Source organism: Chinchilla lanigera, unplaced genomic scaffold (genome assembly GCF_000276665.1).
Source record: "Chinchilla lanigera isolate Chin_1 unplaced genomic scaffold, ChiLan1.0 scaffold00011, whole genome shotgun sequence".
Classification (NCBI taxonomy): Eukaryota; Metazoa; Chordata; class Mammalia; order Rodentia; family Chinchillidae; genus Chinchilla; species Chinchilla lanigera.
Window position 1 is genome coordinate 3,781,317 of NW_004955412.1, and position 15,389 is coordinate 3,796,705.

The 15,389-nt window shown below is 36.5% G+C and overlaps 1 protein-coding gene across 1 annotated transcript in view; it reads left to right on the plus strand.

The window, feature by feature from the left end:
- Positions 1-15,389, plus strand: part of Cntn5 (contactin 5) — a 1,017,390-nt gene that overhangs the window by 676,222 nt on the left and 325,779 nt on the right. The window contains exon 9 of the mRNA XM_005377960.1: positions 12,707-12,910. Coding sequence (XP_005378017.1) covers positions 12,707-12,910 — 204 coding nt within the window. The remainder of the gene's footprint in view (positions 1-12,706; positions 12,911-15,389) is intronic.

Sequence of the window (15,389 nt, forward strand, 5' to 3'; positions counted from 1 at the left end):
AAAATAAAACAAAAAAAATTGCAGTGTACAACTGAGCTCACAAGAAAAAAAAGGAAATTCTCAGATGTTCCAACAAGTAGGAACTAAAATCCAAGACATAGTTTGGTTAAAGAAAAAATATGAGTAAATTTTCAATTAAACTCATTTTAACTGATATATGAAATATTACAATTGTAAATATTAACAGAACATTGTGTGAGGTTTTGATACATGTGTCCATTTTTAATGTGAAACCTGATTAAACATGTATGTACTTTCCCACTCATCATATCTCTATGGTAAAAACTTATAAAATCCTATTTTCTGCCTTTGTACTATTGTTATCACCCGACTGCTCCGTGGCACAGCAGAAATTCTTGCTTCTAAGTGAAAGTTAATACTCACTGTCAACTATCCGCCATGTCCCCTCAGCCCTGTCTCTGTATTTTGCCCAGCCTCAGATCACCATCATTCTACTCCAAACTTCTGTGACATCCTTCTGTTTAGACTTCCTGAGTGAGATCAAAGGCACTTACCATAGTTCTTGGCTTATCTCACTTGACAAAATGAGTCCCAGTTCCATCTATGTTGCCGTATGTGACAGGAGTTCATTTAGGAGGGCAAGGGCTGAATAGTATCCCATTGCATGTACATACCATATTTCTATATCCATTGATCTGTTAATGGCCCTTGGGCGGTTTCCATAACCTTTCTATTATGAATAGTGTTGCAGTAAACATGGTCAGTGGAGATGTCTCTCTGGCATACTGATTTCAAATATACTCAGGACTGAGATTTCTGGATTACATATTAATTCCATTTTAATTTTTTGAGGTATCTCTACATAATTTTCCATAGAGGCTGTACTAATGTACTTTCTAATCAGCCGTGTGCAAGGGTTCCCTTTTTCTCCACAATGTCCTCAGCTCTTGTTTGTTTGTTTGTTTGTTTGTTTGATAATGGCCATTCTTCCCGGGCTAAAATGATCTTACTGGTCTTGACTTTTCTGATGATTAGCAACACTGAATATTTTTCATGTAACTATTGGTCATTTATATGTCATTCTTTCAGAAATACCTATTTTGGTCTATTGCCTATTTTTAAATCAGCTTGTCTGTTTCTTGGCTATTGAGTTTTTGGAGTGTATCATGCGTTCTGAATATCAGCCCCTGATCGGATGTGTAAATTGCAAACGTTTCCCTCCATCCTGTTGGTCGCCTCTTCAGTCTGTCGATTGTTTCCTTCACTATACAGAAGTTTTTAGCTTGGTATAAGCTATTTTTGCTTTTGTTTTCTGTGCTTTTGGAGTTTTCAAAAATCTTTTGTCCATTCCAATGTCCTGAATCATTTCCCTTATGTTTTCTTTGACTAGTTTCATAGATCAAGGACTCCGACTGAAGTCTTTACATCTTTTTTTGTTGATTTCTGTAATGATAAAAAGTATGTGTCTAGCTTTATTATTATACAGGTGGAAACCCAATTTTCACAGCACCGTTTATTGTAAATATGGTGCTTTCTCCAATGACTGTACTCACCACTTTGTGAAAATACAATCAGTGGACTCTAGATGTAGATATTGATACGTAGGATCTCAATTCCGTTCCATAGTCTACATGTTCGACTTTATACAAATCCTGGGCTGTTTCAATTATTAAAGCTTTCTAGTGCACTTTGAAATTAGTTAATACTTTTTTTCTTCTTGTTCAAGATGGCTTTGGTGGTTTACTTTTGGGGGGCTTTTTGTGGTTCATGTAAATTTTAGGATTGCTGTTTCTTGTTCTGTGACACATGGCCTTGCTGTTTTTATAGAGAATGCCCTGAATCTGAAGATCATTTGAGGTAGCGTGGACATTTTGCCAGTGATTCTTTCAACCCACAAACAGGATTGCACAGGATGTCTTTCCACTTTTTGAATCCTATGCAATTTCTTTCCTCAATGTTTTATAATCTTCACTATAAATATCTTCTACCAATGTCAATTTTTTTCTGAATATTTTATTTTGTTGCTGCTGTGAATAAGATTGTTTTCTTGATTTTTATTTTAGATAATTCACTATTGGCGTATAATAATGCTACTAAACGTTTTACATATTGATATTGTGTCCTGCAACTTTGTTGAATTTATTTATTACTTCTCATAATATATTTTGTGAAATTTGGAGCATTTTCTAAATGAAAGATCGTATCATCTGTGAACAGTGACAATTTTACTTCTTTTCCAAATTGGATGCACTTCATTTCATTCTGCTGCCTGATCGCTCTTGATTAGGACTGTGTTGCATGAAAGTGAGAAAGATGGACACCCTTCCTTTTTTCCACTTTGCCTGACGTGCAGCATGACGTTAGCTGTCGATTTAGTGCATATAGCTTTTATTATGCTGAGGGGCACTCCTTCTATTTTTTCCTTTGTTCAGTGTTTTTCATCACGAAGGGTGTTGAATTTAAGAGACTTTTCTTCACCTATTGACATGACAATGTGTTTTGGTCCTTCCTCTTGCTGATACAGTATATTATTTTTTATTTTTCATGTGTTGAACTTTCTAGCATCCCTAGAATGACTTCTACTTGGTCATTCTGAATAATCTTTTAAATTTGCTGTTGAAATCAGTCTGCTAGTATTTTGCTGAGAATTTTTGCATCTGTGTCACTCAGAAATACTGATGTGCAAGGGCCGGAGATTTACCTCAGTGGCACAGCACCTGCCTGGCAAGTGTGCGGTCATGAGTTTGATTCCTAGTACCAAAAAAAAAAAAAAAGAAAGAAAAAGATTGAAATCAGAAATACTGGTGTGTGATTTTCTGTTATGTCTTTTTTTCTGATATTAGTATGAGGCTGATTGTGGTTTTGTAAAATAGGTTCAGACTATTTCTGTTACTTTCTATATTCTGAAATAACAAAAAGAGAATGGCATGAGCTTTCTGCAAATGTTAGATAGAACACATTAGTGGAAAATACCTGGTCCTGAGCTTTCCTTTGACAGTAGCCTTTTTGTTACTGATTTGATGTCATTTCCTGTTTTTGTGTGCTCAGGCTTTCTTTTTCTTTATGTTTCACCACTGGTAAGATGTCAGGTCTAGGAATCTCTACTTCACCCACATGATCAATTTTTGTGACAAACAGGTGTTCATAGCTATCTTTTATACTTCTATGGTGTCAGTAGTAATGTATCCTTTTTCATGTCTAATTTATTAGTTTTTCATTTCTAAATTTAAGAGATTTTCTTTCCAAATAATTGGCTTTATTTTAATTCTTTGTATTTTTAAAAAATATCTGTTATATTCATTTTTACTCTTATTATTTCCTTCTTTCTATTAATTTGGTTTGTTTTTATTTTTCTAGCATTTGATATACAGTGATAGTGTTTTTAATCTTTCTGATTTTTTGTTATATGTATTAGCTACTGTAAATTTTATTCTTATTGTTAATTTTTCTGTATCCCATCAGTTTTACTATGTTTTATTTTCATTTGTTTCAAGAAATTTTTATTTTTTCCTTCATAACTTTTATTTGTCTATTCTTCCATTTATCTATTCACTATTCAAAAATTGTTTAATTTAGGGAGACAACACGATGTTTACACATACAGGTCTAATTGATTTGACTTATGAGTATGGTCTTTAGTTACATCCATTTACCTGTAAAAGCTTTGAGTTTTTCTTTTTTTATATTTGAGTAATATTCCATTGTAAAAAATACCACATCTTTTTTATCCATTCCTCAGTTGACAGGTGTTTGGGTTTTCAAAGATTTACCTGTGACAAATTTTGCTGCTAGAAACATTGGTGCACATATATTGCTGTTTCATGGACCTGTGTATCACTTGTAATTTTTAAATTATTTTTTATTCTCTTTAATTATTTGATCAATCTTGCATTCTTACATCTGGTAATGAGCAACTTCATTAACGATAAAAATATGTAATACTACAACCATTTTTAATTTCCTATTATATTGTTTTGAGCTTCTGTATTGTTTTTATTGTTTTTGTGTTGTTCTGTTTTTGTCTCTGTTGTTGTTTTGTTATTTTTTTCTCTTTAAAATAAAAAAAATTGTTTGTTGGTCTCCATTTTTATAACTTCAAAAGTTTTCTGGAAATTGATTTCTAATTTTATTATATAGAAATGATTCTTTTCAGTCTGTAGGTGTTTTGTGATGTACCATATGATCTATCCTTAGAGAACATCCCATGTACTGAAGAGAAGAATGTATATTCTGCAGCTGTTGGATGAAATGTTCTAGCAGATCATTGTTGAATTCATTTAGTGTAGAGTGCACTTTAACACTATTGTATCTTTGTTAACTTTCTCTCTGAATAATCTATTCATTGCTGAAAGTTGGGTGTTAAAGTTCACTGCTGTCATCATATTGCAGTTTATCTCTTCTTTTGGGCCTTAATTTTTTGTTTCTATATTTGGGTATTCTAGTATTTGGTGTGTATATATTTATATTTATTATCTCCGTTTGTTTAATTGACCTCTTTATCTTTAGATAGTGACCTTCCTGGTCTCCTACTTCTGCGTTTTGGTTAGTCTGAAGTTTGATTTGTTTGATATGTATGACTACTCTTGCTTTCTTTTGGATTCCATCTACATGTGATATCTGTGTTAGTTCCTTTGCTTTCAGTTTATTTCTGTCATCAGAGGCGTACTAACCTGTAGGAGCAACATAGGGCTACATCTTGTATTTTCATCCAGTTAGTCACTGTCTTTTAAATGGATTATTTTATTTATATACACTTGACATACTTATTGATAGGTAACATCTTACAAGCATTTTGTAACTTGATTTCTACTTTTATTATAGTTCCCTTTTTCACACTTTTTTTAAGACTTCCTTTGTAGTTAAATGATTTATAAGAGTATTGTATTTTGATTCCCTAGTTGTTAGTTTATCTAAAGCACACATGTGCATTTTGGTTACCACCAACTGCTGTATCAGAATACCCAAATATATACACAAAATATTAGTAGGCCTGAAAGAAGAGATGGACTCCTACATGACAATACAGGAAAACTTTAACTCCCAACTTTGATCATAAGAAGCTACTGTATTTTGGAATGGTAGCAATTTAACATGATCATACAGATAAAATCAGAATTGCTGAAAAACATTAAAGAGAAAGTGTACCAATAAGGAAAGTCCACATTTGTACTCTATTCTTCCTCATATTTGGAATTTGTTGTGTTAAGAGATAGGCAATATAAGAAGATGTAAATAAGACATAGTTAATATACCATTTAGATTTTTCTATGTTGTCTATCCCTTACTATCCTGAGATACTTGTTATTTTTAATTGTTTTGTGGTCTACATAGCAATGTTATGTACAGTTTGTGAGCCATGCTGATAGTATTAGAGCATTCTGAATTTGTTTGTACAATTTTTCCTACCAATAGTTTTTTAACTTCCTGTCTTGTATTCAAACACATTAATGTCTCTTTCTTTCAGTGTTAAGTTCCCCCCTTAGCCTTTCTTGTAGGACAGATCTGTAGGAGATCCATTCTCCCAGCTTTTGCCTCTCTGGGACTGTCTTTACTTCCCCTTCATTTCTTAAGATTAGTTTCATTGCTGATAGTTTTTCCTTCAGTACCGGGAAGCTATCATGCCCTTTCTCCTGGCCTATAAATTTTCTGCTGAAGACTGTTATCAGAGAAATTGGGAAACGTTTATGTGGTATTGCTTTTTTCTTGCTCCTTTGAGAATCTTCTCTTTATCTTTCACCTTTGAAAGTCGGATTGTAAGGTGCCTTGGGGGTAGATTTGATTGAGTTAATCTGACTGATGACCTCAGACCTCTACCCCTTGGATGTGGACTCTCCTAGACTCAGTAAACTTTCTGTTATTTCTTCAAATTGGCTTTCAACCCCTTTGGCATTCTAAGTTCCTTGGAAGCCCTAACAAATATTTGCTCATTTATTATAGGCTCATAAACTTTCTCATTCTCTTCATTTTTCCTTTTTCCCAACGTTGTATTCTCAAATTTCTGGTTCTGAGCGTACCAAGTCTTCCTTCTGTTTCATCTCCTGCTACTGATGCTGTTGTGTTTTGAATTCTTCAGACTGTATGTTTAGCTCAAGCATTTCTGTTCTTTTTTAAATTGCTTCCATCTCTGTTGTTTCCTTATTAGAATATTGTAAGGTGGTTTTTACTCTTCAAGCTCACTGACTTTCTTTTTTTTTCTTTTTTTTGGTCCAGTACCAGGAATTGAACTCATGACCTTGCACTTGCCAGGCAGGCGCTGTGCCGCTGAGCTAAATCCCCAGCCCCTCACTGAGTTTCTTTTTTTTTTTTTTTTTTTTTTTTTGGTTTTTCTCTGGTACCGGGAACCGAACTCACGACCTTGCGCTTACCAGCCAGGCGCTTTTGCCGCTGAGCTAAATCCCCAGCCCCTCACTGAGTTTCTTTAAGGCCGCTGTTTCAGTTTCTCTGTCTGAGTCGTCCTGTACTACTGTCTGGTCAGTCTCTGCACTCTTTTTGACTCTGAATTGCCGTCACGGTTTCCTCAGAGGTCTTTAATATTTGTTAGTGTGCATCTAGCCATTAGGCGAGTCGGTATCTATGCCGGCCTTCCTAATCTGGGCTTCCTGAAATTCTAAACAGACTCCCTGTTTTCTCTGAGACTATACAGTAAGTCCCCGACTTGCAAACTTTCACACTGCAAATTCCCATTGGTATACCATTGAAGACTCACTTTGTCAGAAGGATTATGAACAAATCTCATGTACGAACGTTTTTTCAGAACAAAATTCTCTTCTAAGTTGGGGACACACCATGTTGTGCCAGGTACAGGTTTCCCAGGAATTTGCTGTTATGTTATCACTCTTTCTGCACTATGTGCTGATCTAGATTTATTCTGAATTTACAGGGTATTCTTGGTTTTTCTTTTTTTTTTTTGCTTAGAATGAACTAAGGGAGGACTTGGGAAGAGTTATCAGTATTCATGAGACCTCTCTCCTCTCTGGGGCTAGGGTGAACCCAGACGCCTCATCCAGCCTGAGGACAGGCATTGCATAACTCCAGCTGGCTCTGGGCAGAATTGCTGTGGATTGAACAGGCGCAGGATCCCATGCCACATCTTGGCCACCAGCGCTGCCAAAGCACATACTACCATAGGCTGCCTCTTGCTCAGAGGTCTTGGACTCCCGGCCCAAGATCATCAGAACCTGCCACAAGTACAAGTCTAGTTGACTGACGACACACGTTGCACATCTTCCCCCAGCTCTAGGGTTGTTCTAGAAGTTCTGTCTTCAGGCAGACCTGCAGCAGGGGCTGTTGAGATCTGTCTAATATTAAATTTTGCTCATCTGTCATTAAGTTCCAGGGCGAAGTTTTGTGCTCAGTAACCCAACTTCACTCCTTATTCCACACTGAACAGCCAAGGTTGCAAGTCCTTTCAGTATCTGGGCTGAGGCTACGCTGAGTTATCCCGAACCTCACAGCTGTTTGGACCTGAACATTCTCAAGGGTTCCCTGAAGCCAGTGTCAGAACTGACAGCAGCACAATCCAAAATGTGAGTCTGTCTCACTGGGAAGCAGACCTCTGCCGAATGCTGGGGCAGTTCTCAAGCTCTTCCTTTAGCACTGGCCTGGCAATAACTGAGTTGCTTGAAGTTGGAGGACAGGTGTGGAGATGTTCCCTTCTACACTAAGGTTGATATTAGACTCAAATATACGTGATGCTTTCGGCAGCAGGGTCCTGTGCATTCTAAGATGGGGTGATTAGTATGGACCTGGCTCACTCCAGGGCTAGAAATGATACAGGTGAAAGCTCTAGGCTGTTTCACCACACCACAGTGTGCAAGTATTTGCCTGACGCCAGGGAAATTCTGTTTTCCATTTTTGAATATGGTTTGCATATGATTCCGGCAGTATCTACCCAGGACAGTGTCTTAGCGTGGTGGGCCTGGCTTTGAGTGCTAAGAAGAACTCCTGTGCTGGCTTTCATGATCTGCTCTCCAGTGCTAGAATTGTTCCCTGTTCTTCCACCCCAGACTGGGGGGAGGGTGATGCAGTCAGTCTCTCCACCTGACTATCGTAGTTCCAGGGACTCAGTACACAGGTATTCTCCGTGCGGTAGGGTTCATGGGGCTGCCTGCCTGCCTGCCCGTGGGTTGCACTGTGATGGGCCGGGTATTAAGTGAGCCTCAAGTCTATGACTTGGACTTAATTTCTTCTCCCTTCTTCAAGCAGGAGGCATCTTTCCAGATGCTTCGCTGCTGGATTTGGGGGAGATGTGCTACAGAAAACTCTCTGTCTGCCTGCTGCAGTGTGTCTTTCCATCCTGTCATACCACAAGTAGCCACCATGGTTTCTCATCTGGTTTCCTTAGCACTCGTTAGTGGAATCTGGCGCATGAGGAACTGTCCACCTAGGATCTTTGAAGAGATCACTACCAGAGGAAACGACTTAGCCACTCTCTTGCTGTGCTTCTGAGATGAGTTAAATTTAACAAAGTTTATTTGAACAAAATGGTTGGAGAACGAGGCAACATTCCCACCTGAAGTGGTTCGGAATGCCACATCCCCGCATATGTGTAGGCTGTATTTACAGCTAGAGGAAAGGAAGGCACGGAGGCACACAGAAACAGCCTGAGTGGTTGCAGTTCAAATTTGCCTTTTATGGGCATGGTCAGAGTTGCTGGCAACCTGTGAACCACCGAAGCTCCTCTCCTGTGATTGACTGAGATTCAGCTATCTACGACAAGAATTCATTCTTAAATTAGTTTATACTTTGTTTGCATGCTAAGTTATTCTGTAGTTTGCTTCATAGGGAGTCACTTTGGGCCAAGTTTTATAGCTCATGTCCATAAGCAGACAGGCTAAACTTAAAGGCTTAGCACTTTCTTGTGTTCATTCAGAGGAAGTCCTAGAGCAGGCTGCATTGTTTATATGTCATGAAGTAGACTGTAAAATCCAGAAGCTTGAGGAGAAACGGTAACTTCATGGCAAGTGACAAGTCTTTGGGTCTACTTGAGAATGGAAGTTGAAAGAGCAATGTCTGCCCAAACCAGGCCCCAGACGTGAGAATCTGAGTGAACTAGAATGACTCTCACTGGCTCATGGTACAAGACAAAACCTTGCATGGGAACCAAAAGCCTACACAGCACATGCGTTTGTAGGTGAATTGTATGTCACCACATAGTATCAAAGTGCAGTACTGAAACTTATCCTGAAAACCAATGCCCAGTGAATGTATCCCATTTGGGGACTTTGGGATAAGCCAGTGCAAATGATTCTTGAGATTGTTGACAACCTAGGATTTCAGGGTTTCTCAAAAGTTGTCATTGCTAGGTGAAATTAACTGAAAACTCATACCAAAATTTCTAAAACATTTTTAATTGCTTCAGTTTAACTTATCTTTAGGGGCTGGGGATTTAGCTCAGGGGCACAGTGCCTGCCTGGCAAGCACAAGGTCATGAGTTCAATTCCCAGGACTGGAAAAAAAAAATTAACTTATCTTTAAGAAATCTTCAAAGGAAAGAAAATCAATTTATCAATTAGTCTTATATTTTGAAATTAATAATATCAAATTTTTCTAATATAATAAACCAAAATGTATTGTATTAAATTATAGCACTAGAGACAACTATGTTTTACTATCTACCTCAATTTTTGTATAATTTGAAGACAATGACATATGAAAAGTTAATTGTACATTTATTAATATGAAAGTAATATGTACGGAGGACAGTTAGTACATATTAATGGATAAGGAAAATCTTACAGGATGATGGAAAAATGAATCTTAAAATATGTTTAGCTCAGTTCCATATTTTATTTTTGGTGCTGCCTGAAAATCTAATCCAAATTTAGGTCGTCAGCTTTTCTATTGTATACCATTTCTGCTTTTCATCCTTTTTGGAATTATGAAACGCTTTGCTCTGTGAAACTGAAAACTTACTTGAACAAAATAAGCATTTTTGAGCCCTCAGATACCTACTTACTCATAAAACTTGAGAAAAATGTCAACATTTTGTTCTTTTGTCTCATAAAAATATTTATAGAACATTGATATAGCAAACATCAGTGAAACAGAAATATTTCAATGAATAATAGTCATTAATTGCTTTCTTCTCACTAAAATTTTAGGTAACATAAACCAAAAAGTGAGAAAATTACAGTAAAATTGAATCTAAAATAATTAAAATGATTAACAAATGAAGCTTTTACTTATACAAAGACACATATTATCAAATATTAAAAGTGCCTAAAATTAGGGTCTGGTTAAGCAGGGCCTGGGTACACAGCTATTTTCTTTTAGTAAGGCCGTATGGATGTTTTTAATAATTCTTTAATGTGAAATAAAATGGAGTAAGACACTAACTGTATAAATATAACTACAAATACTTTGCTTTATGAAAACATTGTCAAATATATGAAAAAGTTGATATTTTACATGTATCTACATATTTTGTATGATATTATAGACTCAAATTATATTTCAAAATCCTCAGGTTTCTATTAGAACTATACGATACGCTTTAACAGTAATAAATAATGGCTGAATTCTACTTACAATAAACATTCAATTCATCATTGAAAATTTCCGTATTTTTACATTTTCATTATTCTCTTCATTATTTGTTGTTTTAGATTCTCTGTGCTGTTTGCCTTATATTTAAATGATGCAAATAGAAAGAGCTGCTCATCTAACAATTTTAGGAGGTCAAACCATAAGAAATGTTATTTTTCATATTTCATGATAAATAGTATGTGTTGTTATTAGCTGTACTATTTTGTGATTTTTATAAAGTGGAAAATATTATTCCTACTTTATGAATGAGCAAGCCTGACCCCAAGGAGCTAAATACTTTATAATGCTTCTGATTTTTCTAAGGAGTTAGCCTTTGCTATCGCTTTTCTTAAACACAGATTTGTGAAAATTAATGATTTGTCTTTACTGAACACATTGTATTGGCTGTGAACTCAACTGAGATAAAAGAAGAAATAAACAATAGTAATTCTATTTAAAGTTAACTGATGTGTATGAAAAGTGTGGAGATCAATTATACTGACATTTTATACGAATGGTTAACATTCAAGTCTCCCTTGAGTAACCAGAATGGTTAAGTAAATGCCAGGCTCCCTATCTGATGCTAGGTTGGGCCAGAGGTAGGAACTTAGTTTTGAAAATCCATGGTAGAAGAGAGAGAGATGAGAAGGGAGGAGAAGGGAAGGGGGCAGATGAAGAGCAAGAAAATGCAGACATAAAACCAAGGCTTCCTGATTCTTACCGTAGAACGGAATCATATTTTGCACTGTTGAAAGTCAAATACCTGATCTTGCTGAACACGTAATTCTGAGTAATGGAACCTCTGAATCTGTCCTATGAACTACAATATGGGTAACTCAAAACACCGTTGAGAACTGAACAACCTGGTCTTCATATTCAAGTATACAATTTCTTCCTCACTATGCTAATTGAGTTACCAGTAATGTGTCAGTTTAATCTGTCAACATTAAACTGGTTTACACACTCAGAGCTCCAAAGGCCCTCTCTTTCCTATTTTTCCCATTTTGGCAAATGCTTTCTTCTGCTGACCCAGTTGCTTGGGCCCCAAACCATAACCTTGTTTCCCCTGTCTTCTTCATGTGCTTCATGACCCATCAACAATGTCTGTCAACTCTTCTACCAAATTTATTTTTACCAAAACCAATCACTTCTCTCCATTGCCCTGTTACCGTCACTACCACTCCCATTCCAGAGCGAGCTATTTATATGCGGGATCCACCAAAAACTGTATACATCGGGAAAAGTAAAACGTGGATAAATATTTTAATGCTACTTTCATTGAGACGTTATGAGATTAATGCAAGTTATCTTTGGCCTCTACAATTAGAAGAGATGCTCACAGTGGTGGCCATTAGCTTCCGGACAGGTATAAGTACGGCAAACTGCTGAAGTGTGTATACATTCTTAGTGGACTCTGTATTTCATGAGATCATTTTGAAAACAGCTTCCTGGGCTAGAAGATATTATTCCTTCTACTTTCTGTTCTAATAATTGTTTTGTTTTCATCCTGGCCCGGCAGCCAGAGAGCCCTTTTATAATATGGTTCACTGGTTCCTTAGCACTGGCACTGTCTAGCTCTTTAAGGTGCTATGGCTTCCTCCCAGGCCCTTTTCAGTCATTTTAAGTATATTTAATTTTTGTGCGTGACCTTGTTTTTTACCCTCTAAGATGAAAACTCCCTATGGGCATGGACTTTCTCTTTCTAATTTGGAACAGTGCCTGACCTAAAAAGATCCTCCTTCTGTATGTGATGGATAAGCCAGGTATCTCTTAAACAATTTTCATTGATCAAATGATTGTTTAGGTTACCTTCTCCCAAGCTTTCTTTAAAATACTGTATACATTGCCATCTCTTTATTCCACACTGTTTCGTATGTTTTGATACATTTTCTCCATTAAATTGAGCTGTGGCAATGGGAATTTCTCTCTCTCAGCTTTATTTTCATGGTATTGTAATGCTAAATATTTAAAAAAACTTAAGTACACATGTGAATTGAAGGATGAATGAATGAATGAATGAATGGTTAAATACTCCAAGAAGTATTTGAGATCCTCCCATAGTCACTATGCATAATTATCCTTTGGATATATTAAACTTTCATGGACAATTGGCCTTGTAGGGCCTTTCATGCTCAGTAGATAAAGGTTTGTTGTTTGAACCTTCTCTGCTAGTTAAATACTCCGTGTCTGTCAACAATTAAATTTTGTATATTTTCAGAGATCATCTACAGCTGGGTATTTAATGAATTCCCTGCCTTTGTGGTGGAAGACAGCCGGCGGTTCATTTCCCAGGAGACAGGCAATCTTTATATTTCTAAAGTGCAAACATCAGATGTTGGAAGCTATATTTGTCTGGTGAAAAACACAGTGACGAATGCCCGGGTGCTTAGTCCTCCAACACCGCTCACCCTGCGTAACGATGGTAAGTAGCGTGACCCGGAATTAAATGTTCACGCACCTCCAGTGTGAAGAGCAAAGATGTATTAGGATTTTTCCAAACGTTTGCATCCAGTACAAATAAGAAAGGTATTTGTCATATTTAGAAACTCACCATTTTAGTGTCAGATTATGCACGCCTTAGAATAAAATTTTTGGTATGGGAAAGTGATGATCCGTGGATGAGAAATATTCCCCATAATGCTACTCTAATGTCAGAAAGGGAAAGAAACTCTGAAAAGAACAGCAATAAAGACTCCACGGTACTTGTCTCTCCCCTTTAGTGTCTCTATGCAGGGTACGTATGTGAACCGTAAGTGTTTTATACGTGCAGCTCCCATTTCATTTTTATTTTAGCTACTTTCAAATTGAATGTTCAGCATTTAAGACTTCATGGTACAATTATAATTGTTGTTATCACTTTCCCAATAATGGGAGTAGTTGGAACTGTAACTTTTAAGTGCAACTCAGGCATGTGTGATGATGCTGTAATTATAGTTACTGACATCTATCTAAAGTATCTCGTGTTTAAACACCTCATTTGTGTTTATAGAGAGCTACAGCTAAGTACTGCATCGAGGAAGTCAAGTACTATATTCCGATTGATATATGATATGCAGTTGGTTCTGTCATGCAACAAAAACTCTATGAAGGTATTATTGAGAAGTGAGCTTTAGAATCCTGATTGATTTGACATTTAAAAATAATCTTCTTCTCCGCAGTTCCTTTGTATGCTTTTTTTCAAAATGTGTGCTGATGGATTGTACAGCCAGAGCTACATCCCGAGATTTTTGCTTACCCCTTAGTGTGTGAATGTGTATATTTGAACGTAAAAACTATAAAATCAATAAGCAAGTATACATCTCTATATATTATATCCGATATAAATAATTATCTGGAAGTGGAATATCCAGTTTAGTGATGAGAATTCTAATATCAGAAAAGATGGTGGGATCTACCAAAGGCCGCACAGCTCATATTATGGGTGAACAGGTGGAAAACAAGAGCATTCAGAGGCTGCTAAACTAATGAGCCAAAAATTAATAAAGGACAGACAAAACTAATGGTAGCATACGAGAGCTCAGGAAACATGACTTGGATGCTAACGGGAATACAATTACCAGATTTTGACAATAAATCGGAGATAGATCTCTGGACAAATAGGAAGCTAACACAAAGAGAACTTCAAGACACTGACACAGTTCATTGAATGGGTAATGTTTCTTCCCACCAGAAGAGAAAACACGGGTGGAGGAGCAGATTTCAGAGTGGGCGAGCCTGAGAAATTCAGTTTTGGATACGATGAGATAAGTGGTCCATAGGAAATCTATGGGGAACTTTGCATTAAACATAATATACATGTGTCTATACATATTCCTAATACTCCTAAGGTAGGTCTTACCTAGGGAAAGAGATTTGAGTCACCACTGAATATAGTTGAAGCTATGTTTGTGCTAGTTTTATGCCAATTTCAAGATTTTGTAATATCTGTAGTCTGAAAATACCCAAAGAGAAGCAAAAAAAGCATTTTTCAAATTCATCTAACAGCTTGGATTTGATGTAGCTCTCTAGAAGCCACTTCTGTAAAATCTCTGAGCATTTTTTCCTTGATTTCTTCAGCATTTAACACACCCTTATCTGTAAAATGCAAAATATTTGTGGCTGAATGAAATGTAGTCTGATTCATTCTATCATCTGTCTGTCTAATCTATCTATCTATCTATCTATCTATCTATCTATGTCTATCTATCAATCTATGTATCTATCTATTTTCTGTCATCTATCTGTCTATCTATGCATAATACCCTGTCCTTAAAATAGTGCTTCCACGGCTTTCTTAAACAGCAGACCTTTTCCACTGTCTACTACAAGGGAGAACAACACACTAGTATGTCAAATCCAAAACACCAGTCTGACTAGTAGGATAAAGTTTGATATGTGATAAAAATCCATGTGTGACAGTCTGTTGAACTTTTATTTCATGGATGAATCGTACCATGTTCCTTTCTATTCTACCTTCTGAGCAGAGAACTAATTACACTCTTATTATTTGTCTGGAAAAGCTAAGCACTGTTTGAAAACTTGCACCCACCATGTTTTTATGATCACCATTTTCAGATGGGCCTTTAAGATTGCCACTAAATCTCAATAGTTTTCTGTAAATTGTTTAATTTGCTACTCTATCAAACGTTTTTGGAAGCTTCTTTGCTTTCAACTGGATGACCTCAAATATACCATTGGACAAAACTTGGTAAATTATCACATTCATCTTCTTACTAATCAAGCTCAAATCTACCTGCCTGTGCTTGTGCCATTCCATCCTGTGTCAGTACTTGCTACACTGCGCCCCTCCTGCTATGAACAGTCCATCCTTAACTACTGGTTTTTGTTTTTCCCATTTTTTTAAAAAACACTGTATGTTCTCTTAGTTATTATTTCTTTTTTTTTTTTTTTTTTTGGTTTTT